Genomic DNA, 19003 nt, shown 5'->3' on the forward strand with positions numbered 1-19003 from the left:
TTTCCAGGTTGGGAAATATTCATTCCCAATGAGGGTTTACACGGGAGATCAGTTTAATTGCCTTTATTTGGGTCTGCGCAATGTTTGGGGCAGGGAAGGTTTCTGATTGGATAGGGGGCAGGGTGGATGTTACATGTACCAAAAGAAAACACTGTAGCCCTCGCTCCAGATAACAAGATGCTTGACAACACCGTTCTTAGTACCTTTTTCGGGCTTGTTTTGCTTATATTCTTGAAGCAGCAGTATGACAACAACCTTGTTCTGCTAATACTTCGTTTGTTGAGGAGGAGAAGGGAGGTAGGAGGTCGAAGAAGGGAGATAGAGGACCGTGCTGTGATGAATGGAAACCGGTGAGTGCAACAAGTCTGACTGCTCTATCTCAGCCCGTTGCTATGCACGCTGTATACGTCATCGCGCCAGAAGGGCAAGGAAAACAAGCATGCGCAGAAAGAATGGAATGGCTGGAATCGGGTAGGAGGTGTACACAAGACAGAAAAATTCTTCCATTCCGGTTCTGAAAAGGAATATTCCACCCCTGTGCACCTGATTAGATTTTCTTTCGGGTTGGCTGTTTTCATTTGGGTTGAGGTGTTTACAAGGAGCATTTCTTTTCGGGTAGGGCTTCCAACCCGAATGCAAAAGGAATATATGGCTCCATGTAAACATACGTGATGTGTCATGTGACTGCAGTTGGTTCAGATCGAGGTCAGAGCATGTTCTCACCACAAATGAATCGCACTGGAGTTCGTTTGTAACCACCTCTTCAAGAAGGTCTCAGTCCAGTTGTTTTGGTGCGCACCTGAGTGCGATTGCTGTGTTCACACCTGCCCAAACGAACCGCACTTAGGGGGCAAACGAACTTGAGTTTGATTCGGCATTCCCACTCATAGTCTCATGTATGTGCATCAAGGGATTGTAACATCTAGTCTTAAACTGACCTGAACTCACATCTGGGTAACAATGCCGGGTTAAGACAAAAGGCGGAAGTGTCGCTAAACTCCATCGACTTCCCAGCAAGCCAAAACAATCACTGCAGCACCAATCTGCAGCCATTGTTTTGCCTTCTGGTCTATTTTCTTCACTACATCATTTCAGTAGTAGCCTAGTATCATTGCCAGATAGAGACTGAAGATTTGCTCTGTGTGTGATTAGAAAAGAACAGAAGAGCAGAATTGCTTTTTAGTTAAGTACATCACCCCTGCATTTGTTCAAAACTAAAAAAAATTTGTCATTACAGAGACAGTAAAGTACCGAAAAGGTACCATCGGGTAACGTGACGAATCGACGGGTCTAATTTTTAAACCTACAACTAAATATCTTGATTTGCTTTACTATTGTCTCAAAAACACATGTGCTCACCAACGCAATGGCAACGTCCAGTTCAGGCTCTGATTGTAACAGAAATACTTAAATATCCCTAATGCAACTAATATTAAAACATTTCTTTATTTTGAGGTGCAGGTTTATCTGTGTGCTTGTCACTAATGGTAATCAAAGTCAAAGAATTGGTTTCCAATTTCTCAAGTTGTTGCTAGTTGCAACCTGGCAACTGTTACTGTAGAGTCCTGAAATATACTTAATTTACTTTCGTAGCAATACTCACATTTGAGAAGCCAAAACCTGTGAAACTTTGGCTTTTAAAATGACATGATTAATGTAATATTTGCCAGCTTTCTATTTAAGGAAAATCATATTTTGTGTGCAATTTTTTAAAAAAAAATTTTTTTTATACAGTTATATTTTGGACAATAGAACCAATATAATACAAAGAGCTTTGAGTGTTAAAGCTGCCACATTACCACTGTAAACTGCATATGTGCATTGTGAGAGCAGAATATTCATAGGTGTAGCAACAGTAAGTAAGGGGGAGCTTATTGAGAATCGCACTTACAGAACAAAGAGTACTCAACACAGTACAGTAAAACAGTGTTACAATATGTTAGCCTGAAGCAAGTGTTGAACAATGGTCTTTGTCTTACAGTAAGTTGTCCAAGTTGTGTGAAAAGTACTTACAGGTTCTTTAGCTCTCTGTAGTTAAGAAGATCGATTTCTGTTATATTCTCCAGCGCTGCCTGGTTTTCAATGTAACTGGTAAAAAACAAGAAGAGAGGTGGAAAGAGAGAGGGAGAGTTGCAAGGTAAATACATTTTGTTGTGACCTTCAGCCTTCTGTTGTGTAGATAATCAATTAAGCCCATGCTGAATGAAAATAATAGATGGAAAAGACACAAAACACTTAATAATGAATTATGAAAACAAGTGAAGGAGATCCTTGACCAGGGACATATAATAGAATGAAGAGGAGTTCATCATCTTTTGTGTTTGTTATTGAGGGCCGGAGGTCTTCAAGGTTTTTCAAGCCAAGGACCCCTCAGCTGAAAGAGAGATGGAGCAGGGACCCCCTACTACATATAAAGTTGAGCTGCACATTCATCTGGGCCTACATTAATGTGTAGGGAGGCCATATATAAACATACCTTTATATGGTGTGAACAATAATAAGCTATTAAGATAATAATTATTGACATTCATGTATTTATACATCATGGATTCATAGGGAACAGTTAGCCTATCATCAACATTAAGTGAGTTTTATCTTTATTTATTTTTATTTTTTTTTAACAAACAATAATATGGCTGAGGCTTTTATTACGACGATAGATACAAACATAGGGAGTAAAGCTGTGCTGCTGGTGACAGTGTGGGAGGCAATTAAAGGTTTGTCATCTTATTTCAGACGACAGAGCCTCCATGTCATTGTTACAATCATGAGTATGGGTGCAACTCGTAGTCCTCGGCTACACGTTAGCCTAGCGGTAGTTAGCAGCAGACAGACGGCAAGTGATAGCTTAGCAGATCAGCTGATGTCCTGTACAGTAAACCACACTGCAAAACTCAGAGTGCTCGAGACTGTCGGTTTCGCGCCAAGGGTAGCAGCAATATATCGGTTTCAAGGTATACCGTGATACTTGACTGTTAACCATACCATGTACATTTGCTTATCTACCATATTGAAAAAAGACTCTATATGAGACACACTGGGCTTTTAACCAACTCCAATGTAAACCCATCTCTGTCATTATTAGATGTTCACAGCAACAGACATAGTGTAAAGAGCACAAAATTAGCTTCGGTGAGATGGATGGGTTCAGCAAGCACTTTGACCCAGGAGACAGGTGTTGGCATCCCGTGTAAAACTAAGGGGGCTTTCACATCAGGGACTCAGGCCTGGCTCCAAGTAGACTTGACCCAAAGTCTAGTTTGCTGGATTAGTGTGAACACTGCGCACTGTACATGAGCAAGGTACACTGATTTGTGTCAGAGTCTACTTAAAAAGTTGTCTTGAGTGTGGCCAACACCATGAACATGATGCATGAACACCAACTGTGCATAAACACTAGGGATGCATGATAATATTGGCATGTCATCGGTATTTGTCGATATTGGCTTTAAAATGAACTATCACAATTAGCCAACAGGCTTATTACACACATTGAAAAGCATTGTATTTCATGTGTTCATGTGATGGTGGGCCCATGATAAGAGTATGCATGCGTAATATGATGTTAGTTGCACAACAGAAGAGACTTGATGATCACTAAAATTAAGTAGGGAAATACACAGATATCGAATATCGGCCAAATGAGTTACATATTGGCATATTAGATATCAGCAAAAAATCCAATATTGTGCATCCATAAAAACACAGAGGTGCACTGTTAATTAAGACGACTACAAGGACTGGTTACAAAACTGTCTCAATTTAATACTAATGCCTCGATATCAAAAGGGAGTGCATCCCGCCATGGACAGACCCAGGTTTACCTTGCTGCTCCATAGGTTCCTGCTCCAGTGTCCATCTACCTTTTCTACACTGTACCACAACCTGAACCTAATAGGTATCATTGACTTATTTTGTCATGTGAGTTGTTAGCTACCTATTTGTCAAGAGAGTTGTTAGTCACCTGAGTTGACTGATGTGTCTAATGCCAACCATGATCTTTTCTGAACCCTAACCAAGTAGTTTTGTCACCTAAACCTTACCACAGACCCCCTGCGCTAAAATCCAATGCAAAAAGCTGCTGCAACGGGGCCTTCTGCCTGACCGTCAAAATATGACAAGTAGGGACAAGATCACATTGGCCCTCAAGACAAGACCATGAACCTTTGTTGCACAAAGTAAAGCAGAGAAATGCCGGCCCATTGCTGATGACAATCCACTCTAAATACTGAAAGCAACAAAAGTGGCTGAATTGAGTTCGTCACCTGTGTAACCTATGTGTCAGTACTCAGCAGCTAATATACTAGAACCATTGACCTCTTTGTAAAGGCGTTATTATTAAGAGTTTAGAGAACGAATGACGAAAAAAGGGGTGGGAAGAAACACATGGGAATGAGCAGGATTTGAAACTATGATCATGTGAATAGAGTAAGGCATTAAAGACAGAGTGTAGCACCCAAATTCGGCCCCGCTGAAATGTGTCTGACCTCCCTGACATCCACTGAACAAGCTAACGGATAACAAAACCATCCCAGATGTCCAGCGACTCTCAAACCACAAAGCTCATATCAGAATTTAATATACTGCTCATGTGGAAAGAAAGAATAATGTCTTAAGAGATGCCCGGTAGACAAGGCTGATGGGAACTTCTTTTCAATTAGTCATTTTCCACCTTTCCAGACACAGCCTACCTCAGAATAACTAGTGCAGTGTAGATCAATTCAGCACTCAATGCAAGGACAGCCGGCTCTTTCATGGGATGTTTGAATAGATGGCGTATTCGGACCTACCAAGGCTCTTGCCGGAGCAAACCGCCCACCCCATTCTCTTCCCTCCTCCACCTCTCACTCCATGCTCTCCTGTACTGTATATAAGTGTTGTCCATTGAGCTCTGGAGGACTCATTGTTGATTCTATTCTGATAATGAAGGATTTTATGTATGTGAATGTCTTTAGTCCTCTCTTTAACTTATTACATCCTTGGGAAAGAGTTCCTTTCCACTGAAATGAACCGAATAATCGTAATAAAAAAAGACAAAAATAACATCATTTGCAGGAGATTGCCTTGAAGTGACCACAGAACAGAACAATTGGAAATGTTTTTATGAAATGTGTGTGTGCAGTGTTTACCACATAATAGCATTCTGTATTTGGCAGCAAACTTTCTATTGCTGCCATTACATAGGTTAGACCCAGTGCTGGACAGCGTGGGGTTTCCATAGGAACACAGCCAGTATGTTGGAAAAACAACAGACAAAACTGAAATGAGAGCGCTGTTTTTCTAAGAAAGTGTTTTGTATTTCCAGATGAACAAATGAATAAGTTTCACTTTCACTGCACTTTGTGCTCTGGCGCTCTGAGAGTGTGGTGCTCTGAGTAACCAAATGGTAGGCCTATATTCCAACAGTGCTCCAAACTAACAAACAGTCTAGTTTGTGTCAGAGCTTTTGGGTTTGGAGTGACTATTAAAGGTACCCAGTGACCCCATGTGTTCTTTATTTCAGACCCAGGGGGATCCATATCACAATAAAAAAACACAATAAAAACAGCAGAGTAAAAATAAGAAAGAAAAATAACACAAAAGAAAAATACAAATCCTTCCACAATGTTCAATGTCTAACATACAGACATGTTCGCCAATGGTTCCACAGTCTGGAAGAAAATCTGACAGAACTGCATACAGGGTTAGCCAAAACAGCGATTAAGTCGTTTTCTGACTCAGATGCCCTACACATAAATCTATACATCAGGTTACGTAGAACAGCAGAGCAGGTAGGTACCCTGACACTAACAAACATATGGCTTGCACTGGAGCTTCTTGAAGCTCTCAGCAGCATGCTCCTCATGCTGTCATTATAAGCCACGGGGAGTTTTCTAATGCTGCCTTGTTTATAACGACACCACAGGTTGGCAGTATACAAAGGTGTATAATACGCTCTAAAGAGTGAGATCTTCACAGATACAGAGCACACATGCTCAACTTAGGACACAGCATGTTCGCTTGAGCATACAGCTTCTGACACTGCCTATAGATATCCTTGTCATCAGACAGGTCATTTACGATAATATGGCCCAAATATGTAATCTCACTGCGCACACTGAGTGCAGTGCCAGACAGATAGAAGTCCGGAAAGGTTGACAGTCTGTCTTCTCTACTTCTGACAATTATGATCTTACTCTTTTTAGCGTCATCAGCACCATACTGTGTGCATATTCTCAGAATCTATTGGAGACCAGCACTATATGGGCTAAAGATGACCAAATCATCTGTGTACATAAGGTGATTAATTAGTGAGTCACCAACCCTAAACCTGTACCACATGCATTTAAAATCAAAGACAAATCATTCATATACATATTAAAAAGAAAAGGAGACAGAATTCCGCCCTGGCGAACACCATTGGTCACATGGAAGAGAACAGATGTTACATTCCCCCATCTCACTCTCATTGTCTGATGCGAGTACCAGTAAACCAAGATTCTAATTAAAAAACCAGGGACCCCACTTTTAGACAATTTTAAAAATAATTTCTCATGATTAACACGATCGAATGCTTCAGAAGCATCAATGAAGCACATGAACACTGTAGAATTTTGCCTATTATATTCATCTAAAATTTTGGAGAGTTTTTCCTTATCCGCTGCGAGGGTCCTCAGGACAGAGGGATGTCGTATGCTGTAAAGCCCTGTGAGGCAAATTGTGATTTGTGATATTGGGCTTTATAAATAAAATTGAATGATTGACTGATTGACGTACCTCTCAAGTCTACACAGTAGAACTGTCTCCAGCACTTTGGACATGACACTGGCCAGAGCTATTGGCCTGTAATTATCTTAGCTGTTCAGCCTGCCCACTTTATGTTTATGTGTTGATGTAACATGGTTTGGTTTGTCTATGTTTACAAAAAGAAAAGTTTCAGCTAGAGTTGGGCACAGGCAGTGTTCATCCTTCGGTCAGTCTGGAGCCTCTCCCAACTGCGAGCTGTGATAGAAAGCGCACATCCATATGTCAGCTATACATTTTTAAGATAGTTTGATATTTGTGGCTGCAAATCCTTAGATGCCAGTCAGAATATGTTCTAATCACAATTCTCCACCTCAGCCAGATTTACTATGCTACACCTCAAATCCATGCTGACTCAAACTTTCACACACGAGGTGAGACCTGACATAAGATTCGGTCACAATCTGTGTGCACTGGAGGTTTTAAGTTTCCACATGTACAGACACAACTGTTCTCAAACTGATGATGTTATCCTCCCTCCTTCCCAAATTGCAATTTTGACTGTGGCTGGCTAGTTTGCTAACTTGCTAATTCCACCATGCTTCTCCACTACTGTTACATTGATTACAAAAAAAAAAAAAATGAGCTGAACAAAGCTGTCAATCATGTGACAATAGCAGTGTGCTTCCCTACGCTCTGATATGAGCAACTGGCTAGTTAAGCCTAGTTCACATTACACGATTTTCACTGTGATTTTGACGTCGCCGAGGATCTTGAGGGCCACCTTGGGTCGGAGGTGAGTTGGCAGGTAGTCTGCCACGACAAGTCCTCATGTGTGAACAAGCCTACGAGCAAGTCGCCCCCTTGTCTGTGACTGGGACTGGATATCATGCTAGAAAACTGGAGAAGTCTGACACGACTGACAAAGAGCATCAGCCAATGAGAGGCAGGATAGGTCACACGTCAGCACGCAGGAGGACGGAAGAAATGTGAGGAGGACAAGCCGCAGGGTTGCCAGGTCCGCTTAATAGCCGCGACTCTGGGCTCGGTTTTTTTGTAAAGTCACTTACAAATATTGGTTGTCACGAGCTGCGTTTTTTGAGCTTGTTTCTAAAGTGGAGTTGCTTATTTGGGCTCGCTCTCTAAACATCACCTTTCTCTATATATATATGTGTCGCTTCTTTTGGGCTTGTTTCCATAGCCCTGGTTGCTTGTTTCTCTCCCAAGATCTGGCAACACTGACAAGCCGGCAAGCAACAACAACAATGGCAGCGTACACAGGATCACGGGGAGTGCGTTGTGTTTGGACCCAGGCCCTGGAGGCAGATCTGATTCCACACTGGGAAGAATACTCATGCCTTTACGATGTGTTGTCTCCAAGTTAAAAAATGTAGTTTGGTGACGTCACCGCATTATCTGGGGCTCTGTCGGCAAGGGCTTGGCGGAGAAATCTTGTGGTGTGCACACACAGGTAGTTACGCAGTTGGTGACAGAAACACGCGTCACCAGGTATGTACACTCAAAAGATTACGGTAGTCTCTGCGACGCAAAACCGGTGTGAAAATGGTGTAATGTGAACCTCTTAGCTGGCTAGGTTGCTAATTCCACCATGCTATAATGCCATACTACAGAAAATAAGGAATACAATAACAAAGGAATGTCAACGCCTATTCATTTTGAAAGAGCAGCGACCAATGTCCAAACACCAACACTGACATCAACGCTCACTCCAACCAATAGTGTAACTTTATCACTCAGTCACGGTCGACTTTGGTGTTTATAGTGTTGGCCCCGCGTGCTGTGGTGCAGCCAAAAATGCTTTTAAAGTACATTTTGTTGAGACACAACAGCAGGTGATGGAGACGGAAAATTCTAACTGGATCATGTGGATCATGTGACACATCAAGACTGTACGGATTTTAATGGTTTTTCTTGTGGGTGCTGTTCTTTGGATAAAGCATCAACTGTTGCTCCCTGTGTGCTGCTACTTTTGGGACACTAATGATTATCAGTGAAAAATCTAACTGTTATCTGCAAATAATTAGTAACTTGAAAGCTGGATGGATAGATAGTGTATGTAATGATCCATGAAGACAGCTGTGTGTCATACAGTATATACCAATTAACTGATAAAGATATTTTTTCCATGGTATTATATTGTGTGGTGATTTTGCCAAAAAATACCTGCAGTAATTTCCAGTTGATGACAGCCACTTTCAGCATGTGACACTGCTTCAACCTCCCCTGTCTGTGTTTTTCAGCGGCAACACACAAACCTTTTTATTCATGTCTGATTGACCCACACGGCAATAATGTGATTACAGGGCAGGTGGGCCCAGGATCACCCATCGCCCTTACTTATTGGATTGAGCCAAGTGGGCTGTATATCATCTATTGTTCCTGGGTGGAGGCATTGACTGGCAATTCACAGAATTGAATTTATAACTCGGCGTATGATGAATTTTGGCCCCTGTTCCACAGTTAATGGCCTCTTGTTTGTTCCGCGTATCGGCTGTATTCCCTTGCACTGCCAGTACGGCGAAGTGTTGTTGTTTGCTGGCATGTAGAGCACCGCGGTAAACAGAAGCCAGAGAAAGGCGCGCTCACTTATCGATTGAACAGTTCAGAGAGAATGTCAAGCCTCACCCTGAGCTCTACGAAACATGTTTAGCTGCAGGTACAAGGAAATACCTCTGAAATAAGAGAGGGAGAAGAGGGAGAAAGAGAGGGAACAGAGAGTGTGGGAGGGAAAGAGGAGGGGAGTGGGGTATAGGTGAATAGAGGCAAAAAGCGGCAGTAAATTGACTTGTTCCACTGAAATAGCATTTCACAAATGTAGTTCCTTCTTAACAAATGCTAATTGCTCAGATCTGGGGACAGGAACAAAGAGAGAACAGCGTGGTGGTGCAGAGAGTGACATTTAGTTTTCCATGCTGGAGCTGATGGTGGGTTGCATAATAATACAGCAGCCGTCTTTAAATCACAGGTGGTCAGTTTCTACTTCCTTTTTCATACAAAGTTTTAAAAAGCCAATGTTAAATAACAGTCATCTGCTGCTGCAGCTGAGGGAGAAGTCTCACTTCATCGGAGCAATAACTTGGATGAGTTTTATTCAAACACATTCCCTCCAGAGACTCCATAAATATGTGACAGAAGTGTGACATGCATGGCTGCAAGGTACTTATCAAACTAGTGCTGGCTGATATGCAGAAAATCAAATATCACAATATTGATATTGCAGCGATATTGTACAGTTGACTATTGGTGCTTTTGGAAAATATTCATACAGTGAGATTTTTGATAAATAGTAAACATTAACGTGGATATAATGACTCTTACTCTTAACTATTAACTGTAGTACAGCCTTTAAAACCAGGAAAAGACAACACTTACGATATTACAATATCCAAAATCCAATTCGATATCAATCTCATCACGATATCAATATAATATCGACAAATTGCCCAGCCCTACGTTAAACTACGGCATCAAGTGAGCACCAACCAGCCATCTTTTCCATCTCATCTATTGAGCATCAGTTGAACCACAAGAAGCAGGAATTAGGTCAGAACAACCTCAGTAAACTCAGGTCAGCAAACTTTCATCAGAAGTGGAATTTTCATTTGAGCCTCAAAATTTAATATACTTTCTCCAGCCATGTGTATCTCAACTACAGCATGCAGGTCTCTACCATTAATGAAAGCATATAATCTGTGCACAGAGTATTGATTTGTTAACCCTCAGAACATAGTACACATGCATTTTGTTGTTTAGTAAAGTTTGAAGTCACAGAGTTTAGGCAGCTATGCTTTGATAATAACTTTGTATCTCCATATTTTTTCCCAACATTTCAAATATCAACCCATACAGTCCTGACAAAGTGGAGCTTTAGAGTGTAGCCTCTTAATAAAGACACCTAAAGGTTCTTTTAAAAAAGGGGGATTTTGTGGGATTTAGCGGCATCTAGCGGTGAGGATTGTAGAATGCAACCAGCTGAAACTTCTCCCATGTGCTAAGCGTGAACTCCCAGTTAGGATTCCTTCAGTGTTTCAGTATGTTCAGGAGGTTTTTACTGGGAGCTGAATTATCCGCACAGGTCTCCTCCTCCTCAAAACAAACAAACACAGTGACTGGGAAAATGTTTAATAAAGCGGTTCTCCGCTAAAAAGTCTGTGTTTTTCTGAGGCTGCTCACTAGGGTAAAAATGTAAAAACACGAATAGCCCTATCTAGAGCCAGTGTTTGGTTTGCCTGTTACGGGCTGCTGTAGGAAACATGGTGGTGCAACATGGTGTACTCTGTGGACAAAGACCTGTTCCCTAAGTCATGAAAACACAATGATTCTTATTTTCAGATGATTATCCACTTCAGAAAACCCTCTTGTATCTAATGTATGCCAATTTATCCCCTTAATTCTACACACTGGATCTTTACATGTCTATAAAGGCTTACTTAGTTATTAATATTTTATGTTTTGCATTCAAGGTAAGATCTGAAGTCAGGTGTTCTGAGGCTTCAAACAATATCTACTGTAAATTAAGTTTTAAATGTTTGGGATGTGGCGATTAAAAATCTTTAAAGTCCAATTTGTTGAGACAAAAAAAGCACCTCAGCAGACAGAAGAACGAGAAGTCAAACTAAAGTCAAAGTTTATTTAACTTAACGCACAACGAAAAAGTATCCTGACAAGCACACTTCTTCCGTCCTGGACATCACTGGTGTTGTCATGCATTGCATTTTAATGAGTTTTAATAATAAAAGAAATCTTGAGCTCACATCTTGATCTCCACACTATACTATAAGAGCCAATAGTGCTGAGATCCTTTGAAGACCCTGAGGCCACGCTGTGAGGCACACTGGATAATAAGACTTCAGTTCCCGTCACTCTGTGCCATTTATTGTCAGTAGCAATCTATAATTGATTTCCAATGACCAAAGTGACAGAATTACTGCCATGCTAATGAATCTCAAACAGCAGTAAATTTACTTTACATCAAGCAGCGTCTGGATTCGGCTATCGCAGAGAACAAACTCTCTCTGCTCTCAACAGAGAGGAACCTGACTGTGTCAAATAATGAGAAATGAAGCCTTGCAGACGATTTGCATTTTGCTCATTGTGATCTTGAGGGACTTGGGACAGATACTCTCCCAATACTTTGCTGAGACATCATCATTATCTCTAAGAGCTGAGAACAAACTCTCTTCATTACATTTAAACAGATTCAGTAATGAGACCAATTAATGAGACTAATGAGGAATAAACAAAGACGTATCTGCGCTTCCAACCTCGTAAAAAAATCAGAAATCAGAAACCTATTAGAATGCACTTGTTGTTCTTGGTCAAAGCAATGGAAAGTAACTTTATTGCGCAACCTTGAATGATGCAATCAGTTTAACTGCCCCATCTTCATGTATCAGAGTGATTAAAAAAACCATGATTGTAATTGTCATTTCTCTGAATACCTGGACTAGATTAACAGACTCTCCCAAAAAATAGCACAAAACCCAGAATTATGAGCAAATATGGTCCTAATCTGAAACTCCAGATCAGATATGAAACTAGTCGCCAATGGTGCCATTAAACCCAGAATGCTGCCACTAAGACACTCTCAACAAATTAAGCACCAACCTGGAGTGATAAACTGAACACAGAGAAAATCAAACTTGGCAAACCACCAACATGAAGGCATGTAAGCCCCTCTGATAAACTCATGCTGATTTAGCGGCACATGCAGAGCAGGTGACACATCATACTCACATCTCCGTCACATTCTCGCTCTCTTGCAACACCAGTGCCGGGATGCTGGCGATACCATTGGGGTCCAGGCACTGCAGCATGGCGAAAGAGCACCGGCAAGCGGATGGGCAGCCTCCTAAGGCGGGCGCCGGTGCCAGGCTGAGCAGGGCGAGCACCAGGGGCAGGGGAAGTGCCAGTGCCCAGGGTGCCACAGCCATGCTCACACAGAGGATCTTCTCAGCACCAGCGGAGAGGGTTGGCAGCTGTAGTTGGAGTCAGTGTCTGAGTGCTTCACCTAATGAAGAGCCAGAGAAGAGAGGTGAGGAGCTTTTCACACACAGTGGCTCTTCTTCTTGTGGCTCTCTGGCAGGGTTGAGATCCCAGCTGGTCAGGGTCTGGTGCTGAGCCACAGCTGTACTGAGCAGCAGGAGGGGCAGGCAGGCAGGCAGGCAGGCAAGGGGCCTCTGGGGACATGGTGGTAGTGGGCTGCAGCCTCTCTGTTTCTCCCTCTCCCTTCCTCTCCTCCACGATGAAGGGAGGGGCAAGATAACAGGGGCCAGAGTCACCAGACACCTCGGCAAGCGAGAGGGGGAAGGAGGAGGGGTTGGGGTGAAGGGTGTGTGTTGATAATGATGAGAGGAGGGGATGGGATATGGTGATGGAGATCTCATCTGCCCCCTCCCGGGGTGAGATGTCTGCTGTCCTGCCAGCAGCTCAAGGTGCAAGCAGAGCCAAGAAGTCAGGGCTCCTGGGTGCCTGGATGCACGCAGCAGCGCTCTCACACTAACACTACTGTATTAACATCCTGCTGTATGGATGGGTGGATGGATGGATCTCTCCATTCTGGGAGAATTGATTGTTGCAAGGTTTGTGAATGTTGAGACTTAGGAGGTCAGTGATGAATTTAATGGTTGTGGGAAAGTGGGAGGGGTGGGGAGACATGCTATCTGCAATGAGCTGTTTTTCAACAGTGTGATGAACTCCCAGCAGGGTTTAATAATAGGAAATGAAAGCACAGGTCTCTGAGTTTGTTGCTTTTCATCCCTGGAACAAATACAATATTAGTAAGCCTGGCAGGGTTGGGCACAATTTGCATTTCACTCAGTGTGATCAGAAAAATCTCAATAGCAAATGTACTTTCACTCATTTTAAAGAGGTATGTGCAACGATTGACTGACAGGTACTCCGTCAAATACTTTGCTTTGGGTGAAATCTTCTCTGGCCATGAAATCAGGCCCACTACTAACATAACACACCCAAATGCCTTACAGAAGTATCAATGGTATTGTGGGTACGGCAGGCACCAAGTTTTGACGAGTAAGACAAAAAACTTGGTTTGAAAGTTATTGGTTTGGGTCAACAGGTATAGGAGGGGGAGATGTCACTATTGTCGATACCAGGTAGACCCTGGAGGGACCACTAGTACCTGCATGGCAAGGTCAGTTGACAGACAAAGACAGTTGTCGTTAAGCTAGTGAGGCTAGCAGTGTTTTGGACTGGACTAGAGTTTGGAACAAGGGATTGGAGCAGTCGGCTTGCTGGCTATGTGTATAGTCTGCGTGGTCACAAAAAATAGGCAGTACACAGACGTCTGCATAAGGGTCTACATTGGAGCCTTATGGACATGGGTGGATGTTGACATTACGTCACGTGGACCAAAGTGAAGCCTTGCGGACACACGGACATGGAATTGGCCTGTGTGGGCTCCCTAACAGGAGAATAACCCTGTTAAGTCACAGAAACAGGACAGAGACAGCCCAGAGGAAAGCAGCAGGGCAATTCCACCACGGAAAACCCAGAAAAGGAGAAAGAAGAACCAGAGCTGGTCATTGGTTATTGGACCTAAATGTTTCCAACTCCTGACGTGCCATCAACAAAAGAAGACCCCGGTGAAAAAGAGGAACAACACCACGGAAACAGCAATAAGAGAAGGTGGAGGTTACATAGAAAAAAAAGTTAGAATGTTAAAAGTAAGTGAGAAATAAGTGTAATCATGTCACTGATTCAGTGTATATAATGAGAAATATTCAAATATAGTCGTAATGCATGACTTAGAACAAATGTATTGTCTGATAACCTTGAGCTGATGAAAGTGTGTGAAATTAATGTGTAAGGGAATGAGAGGTAGTGGAGGAAAGGAAAGCTCAGGGGAGGTCAAGTGGACACAAATGGCTGAATGGGAAATACTTTTATTTGAGCTTAACCATAGAGAGCTTAATTATAAAAAATGAATCAGGAAAAATTAGTTCATGACCTGAGATGTCTGGGGGTTATCACCTAAAGTAATAGAACTTATTCGGTATTTAGATGATGTGTGTGTCCTGGTTGATCTCTAGTGCTTACAAAGATGTCCATATGGAGATTGTAAAGGTAGAAGAACACTAGATTTTTTCGAGGGTAGAAAGTTAAGGCCCTTGCCGAAGGGGCTGAACTGTCCTCCCTCACTGTGTCCACACTTTTTGCTCCCTGTCTGTCTGTGTGCAGTCCATATCCTCCTCCTCGTCATCATTATCCACCTGAATATTACTTTCTGACCTGTTGAAAGTACTCTGTCTGAGTTATGGAAGGATACTGTGCGACCTGTTCCTCTATCTAGCCACATTTTCTTCGGCCAAACGTCTCTAAAGGCTTTTGACGGATGCGGAAAAACACAGAAAATCGAACCTGTTCTGAAAACTTTTATGACCGCTAAAAGTTTCTGACTCAGTGTGCAAATGTGATTGGCACAGTGTGAGGTGGTATTTATTTTTAGACGTGGGACAATTTGGGACGCTAAAAAATGGATTTGGTGTGGAAAGGCCTTCACCCATAATTTTTGGGCTGTGATGCTGTGTTGCTCTGATCAAAAAAATGTATACTGAAGACTATCGAAATATCGTATCTACAAAAACAAGGGCGATCAGCGTTTGTCTGCAATTTTTTCAATTCTTACTTTCCTACCCAGTCTCATTGCGGAGTCATTGAATACCAATGCTTGTAACTTCTGCGTCAGACACCAACAAAAACAGCCGTCCTTTTTTGAAGGCACGAGATGTGGCCATGGGTGCCAACAGTGTGTAACAGCATCTGACGGCATCAGTGGGAAATGTTTCCTGTGAAAACAGAAGTGTATTTTGAAAAGACAATGCATGTAACAGGCTGAAGTTGACACATCGTCCCAGAACATTAACGATGGACACACCCAGGCTACCTTGCACGTCATATGTAGACATGGAAAGTCCACGATCAAATGGCGATATGTCACAAGGTCGGACTGAGAATGTGTGCACTTAAGGCCTTACTTTTCAAAATCCACGGTGGCTGTGAATAGAGGGGAAGTAGGAAAGGATAAAGGATAGAATTGCCCAATATTATGAATAATTCTGTTTGACTGCATTTGATTATTATTACCTACTTACTACTGTGAGGTTTTGCATTATGAAATAAAGTACACCATCTGCAGTTTAAGTGAGACCTTCTTCGTTATCATTATCAGTATTTCTCTAAAGAATCATGTAACCTCTCCTCAGTGATGTCAGAGTAAAGATTGTGAGAATCTAGGTCAGGCCCATAAATGAAAGCTCTTGTCAGTTTGTCTAGACTCTAAAAGCAACGTATCCTTACCAGCAGAAGGGTACTTGCAGCAATCAATCAATCATTTATTTGTCACATGAAATCATACAAGGTACAACTCCAGTGAAATGCCATCCTGTCAGCTCCTTCAGCTTGTGAATTGCAGTTTATTCCTTTTTTGCCTCTCCTTACATTGTAGGCTGTTGCTTATTAAATGGTGTGTCAGGAGTGAACAAGGAAGCAGTCCTGAGCAGTCTTTTGAGGAGGCAGGTTGGGGTGGTGGATGGGTCATAAAATACAGGACTTTGCCCTGGAGACACCTATTTTGAATCAATTGAACTTTGAGTCATTTTAAGGTATGTCCCTTCCATGTTTCCTTTCCTAAACCTAACCACAGTAACTTCACTCATCTAAACCTTTCCTTCTAACATGATAGGCTGTTGCTTTATAGTTGGTGTGTTTATGGCTTGTGGCATGGTTCTGGTGATTCAAACTTTCTAGTTGTGAATTGATTAAACTCCAGTTTCGGGCACAGTTGCTTCTGTTGTTTTACAAATTTAAACCACCAGACTAAGTGAATTCATTTGTGTTGTCAGTGACATCTGCAATTGTGTCCTGGGATGTGCTCCAGACTCTGATTGGCTCCATCTCTCACGTCACGAGGGGCATGCATTGTAGTTTGTTTACAGTTCATGACCTCAACAAGATCGCCGCATAGTCGTGTAGTGGCAATTTTTTCTTTTCGTACTTTCGAACCTGTTCTTAGTGGAGGCGTTGAATCAGGTTGTGCCAATGGCGGTGAACAAACCAAACAACACAATGTCAGGAGAAATTGAAAAGATATGGCGTCTATGTAAAGTCAACTTGCTAACCCCCCCCCCCCCCGCCGCCAATGACATCGTTCATCTGCGATTTCACTAGATGGCGATAGGACGATAGGATATGGACAGGATCGCCCAACTCTAGTTGAATCCCTGTGCTTGGGCAGTGACTTCTGCATCAGCCACTGACGAGAAAGCCGTCCTTTCATATCGCATGATATGTGGCCGGGTGCCGTCAGTGTGTAAAAGCATCTGACGGTATCAGTGGGAAAATATGGCCACGCAACAACCTAAGTTAAGGGGTGAAAAGTCCCAGCAGGGCGGGAGAGGTAATGGATGAGTCCAATAATCACCAGCTTTCACTCAGGAGGCCAGTGTTCACTACCCATATGAATATAAAGCCAAGCCCTGTTATTTTTTTTAAAACCCAACCACGGGCGTTTGTTGTTGAAGGAAAAAAACGTCAATTCGCAGTGTTGTACCGACATAGTGCATTATTTTTCAGAGACTGCATGCAAACTGTAAATTTCCTGTGAAAATGGAAGTGTATTTTGAAAAGACACAGTGTATGTAACAGGCTGAAGTTGACAGTGTCCTGAAAGGGCAACAGCGGACGCACCTAGGCTAACTTGCACATTATATGTGGATGTGGAAAGTCCATGACCAAGTGGCGATATGTCACGAGGTGAGAATGTGTTGTACTTTCAGCCCTATCCCTCAAAATCCAAGGAGGTTGTGAGTAGAGGGGAAATAGGAAAGTACTGAGGATAGAATTTGAATGACTTTGAGTCATTTTAAGGTAGGTCCTCACCATGTTTCTTTTCCTAAACCTAACCTTGATAACTTTATAATAATTACATAACTGTACGTTAAGGATGTAACATCATTCGAGGGGCGCTATCTCATAGGATATCATACGAACCGTTCTTTGAGGATACATTGACACATTGTTACGATGCAAAGCTCGTTGCAAATCGGCAAAGTATCCCTTTAAGTCTGCCCACCAAGTTTGCTAGTGAGAAGTTACTGCAGCCGAAGACAGTTAATGTCTGAATGAATCTCCTTTGCACCTGATTAAAAATTTGTTACATGAGAAAATAGGCGTGGTAATCTTTAACACTTTAATATGGTTTGGAGTGCCAGGGTAAGTAAATGTTTGGCATCTTTGGTTGATGAAACAATATTTCCTCACCACATAACAGAACTATGTGAGTGTATAGGCTGACACTGACGGTGCCTCGCTGTCCATCACACATATATATGTGTTCTTTACATGAGCAGAGACAGTTTCCTACCCATGGGACAAATACTGTGCCCCACCCCCATTCCTCTTAGTTGCTCTGCACATGAGTAAGGTCATAGTGTCCCGACCACAATTACTGGCCATAAGCTGAATAGCCATTTTTTGCTGCTGTCGTCAGGATAATCTGTTGGCTTAAGTACTCTTCCTTTTTACACCCCTTTTCCTTGGTCTTAGCTCAGCAAATAGTGTGGAGGGACAAGGCAGACCAGTTAAAAGATGAAAAACTCAATGGGAAGCATTTACTGGGAGGTGTAAATAACAACATAGCCATGTCAAACAAACGTCCAAATGAGATATAGGTGGGTTGCAATGTAAATTATCTGTACAAACTTAAGTTTAGTTACAGCTTCCTTTAATTGTCCTACATATTTGGCAGTTTACTGTACATACATTCAATTTAAATTTACAAGTCTGAATGGGTGGGGCGATTGTAGCTCAGCCCATAGAGGGTTGGGTTGGGAACCGGAGGGTTGCCAGCTCAAGTCCCCACTCCGACCAAATATGGAGCGTGGCCTAGTCGCTGTAAAGACTCCAGTTTGCTCAGGTCCCCTTGAGCAAGGTACCAAACCCCCAACTATTCAGGGCTCCTGTCCATGAGCAGCCCCCTCACTCTGACATCTCTACATTTAATGGTCCTTTTTGTGCATGTGTGTGTATTTGGGGCCATGTGTATGTGACAAATAAGTGACAAAATTATCAATCCCTGAGGGAAAATTTAAAGTTCTTCTTTTTCTTTTTATTTATCTTCTTCTTCGTCTTCTACTTCTCCAGTGTGAACAGATCAGAGTTGCACACTTGTAATTAAAGTGGAGAGTCAACAGCAGATATGTCACACCTCCTCAGTATATCCTGTAAAACGTAAATACCT

The 19003-nt window shown here is 42.3% G+C and overlaps 1 protein-coding gene across 1 annotated transcript in view; it reads right to left on the reverse strand.

Moving 5' to 3' along the window:
* Positions 1 to 12677, reverse strand: part of ntrk1 (neurotrophic tyrosine kinase, receptor, type 1) — a 56436-nt gene extending 43759 nt beyond the window's left edge. Inside the window, exons 1-2 of the mRNA XM_049582917.1 lie at positions 12481 to 12677; positions 2014 to 2088 (exon numbers count right to left, since the gene is read on the reverse strand). Of these exons, the coding sequence (XP_049438874.1) occupies positions 2014 to 2088; positions 12481 to 12677 (272 nt within the window). The remainder of the gene's footprint in view (positions 1 to 2013; positions 2089 to 12480) is intronic.
* Between the last annotated feature and the right edge of the window lie 6326 nt (positions 12678 to 19003).

The sequence above is a fragment of the Epinephelus fuscoguttatus genome, linkage group LG8 (assembly GCF_011397635.1).
Source record: "Epinephelus fuscoguttatus linkage group LG8, E.fuscoguttatus.final_Chr_v1".
Classification (NCBI taxonomy): domain Eukaryota; kingdom Metazoa; phylum Chordata; class Actinopteri; order Perciformes; family Serranidae; genus Epinephelus; species Epinephelus fuscoguttatus.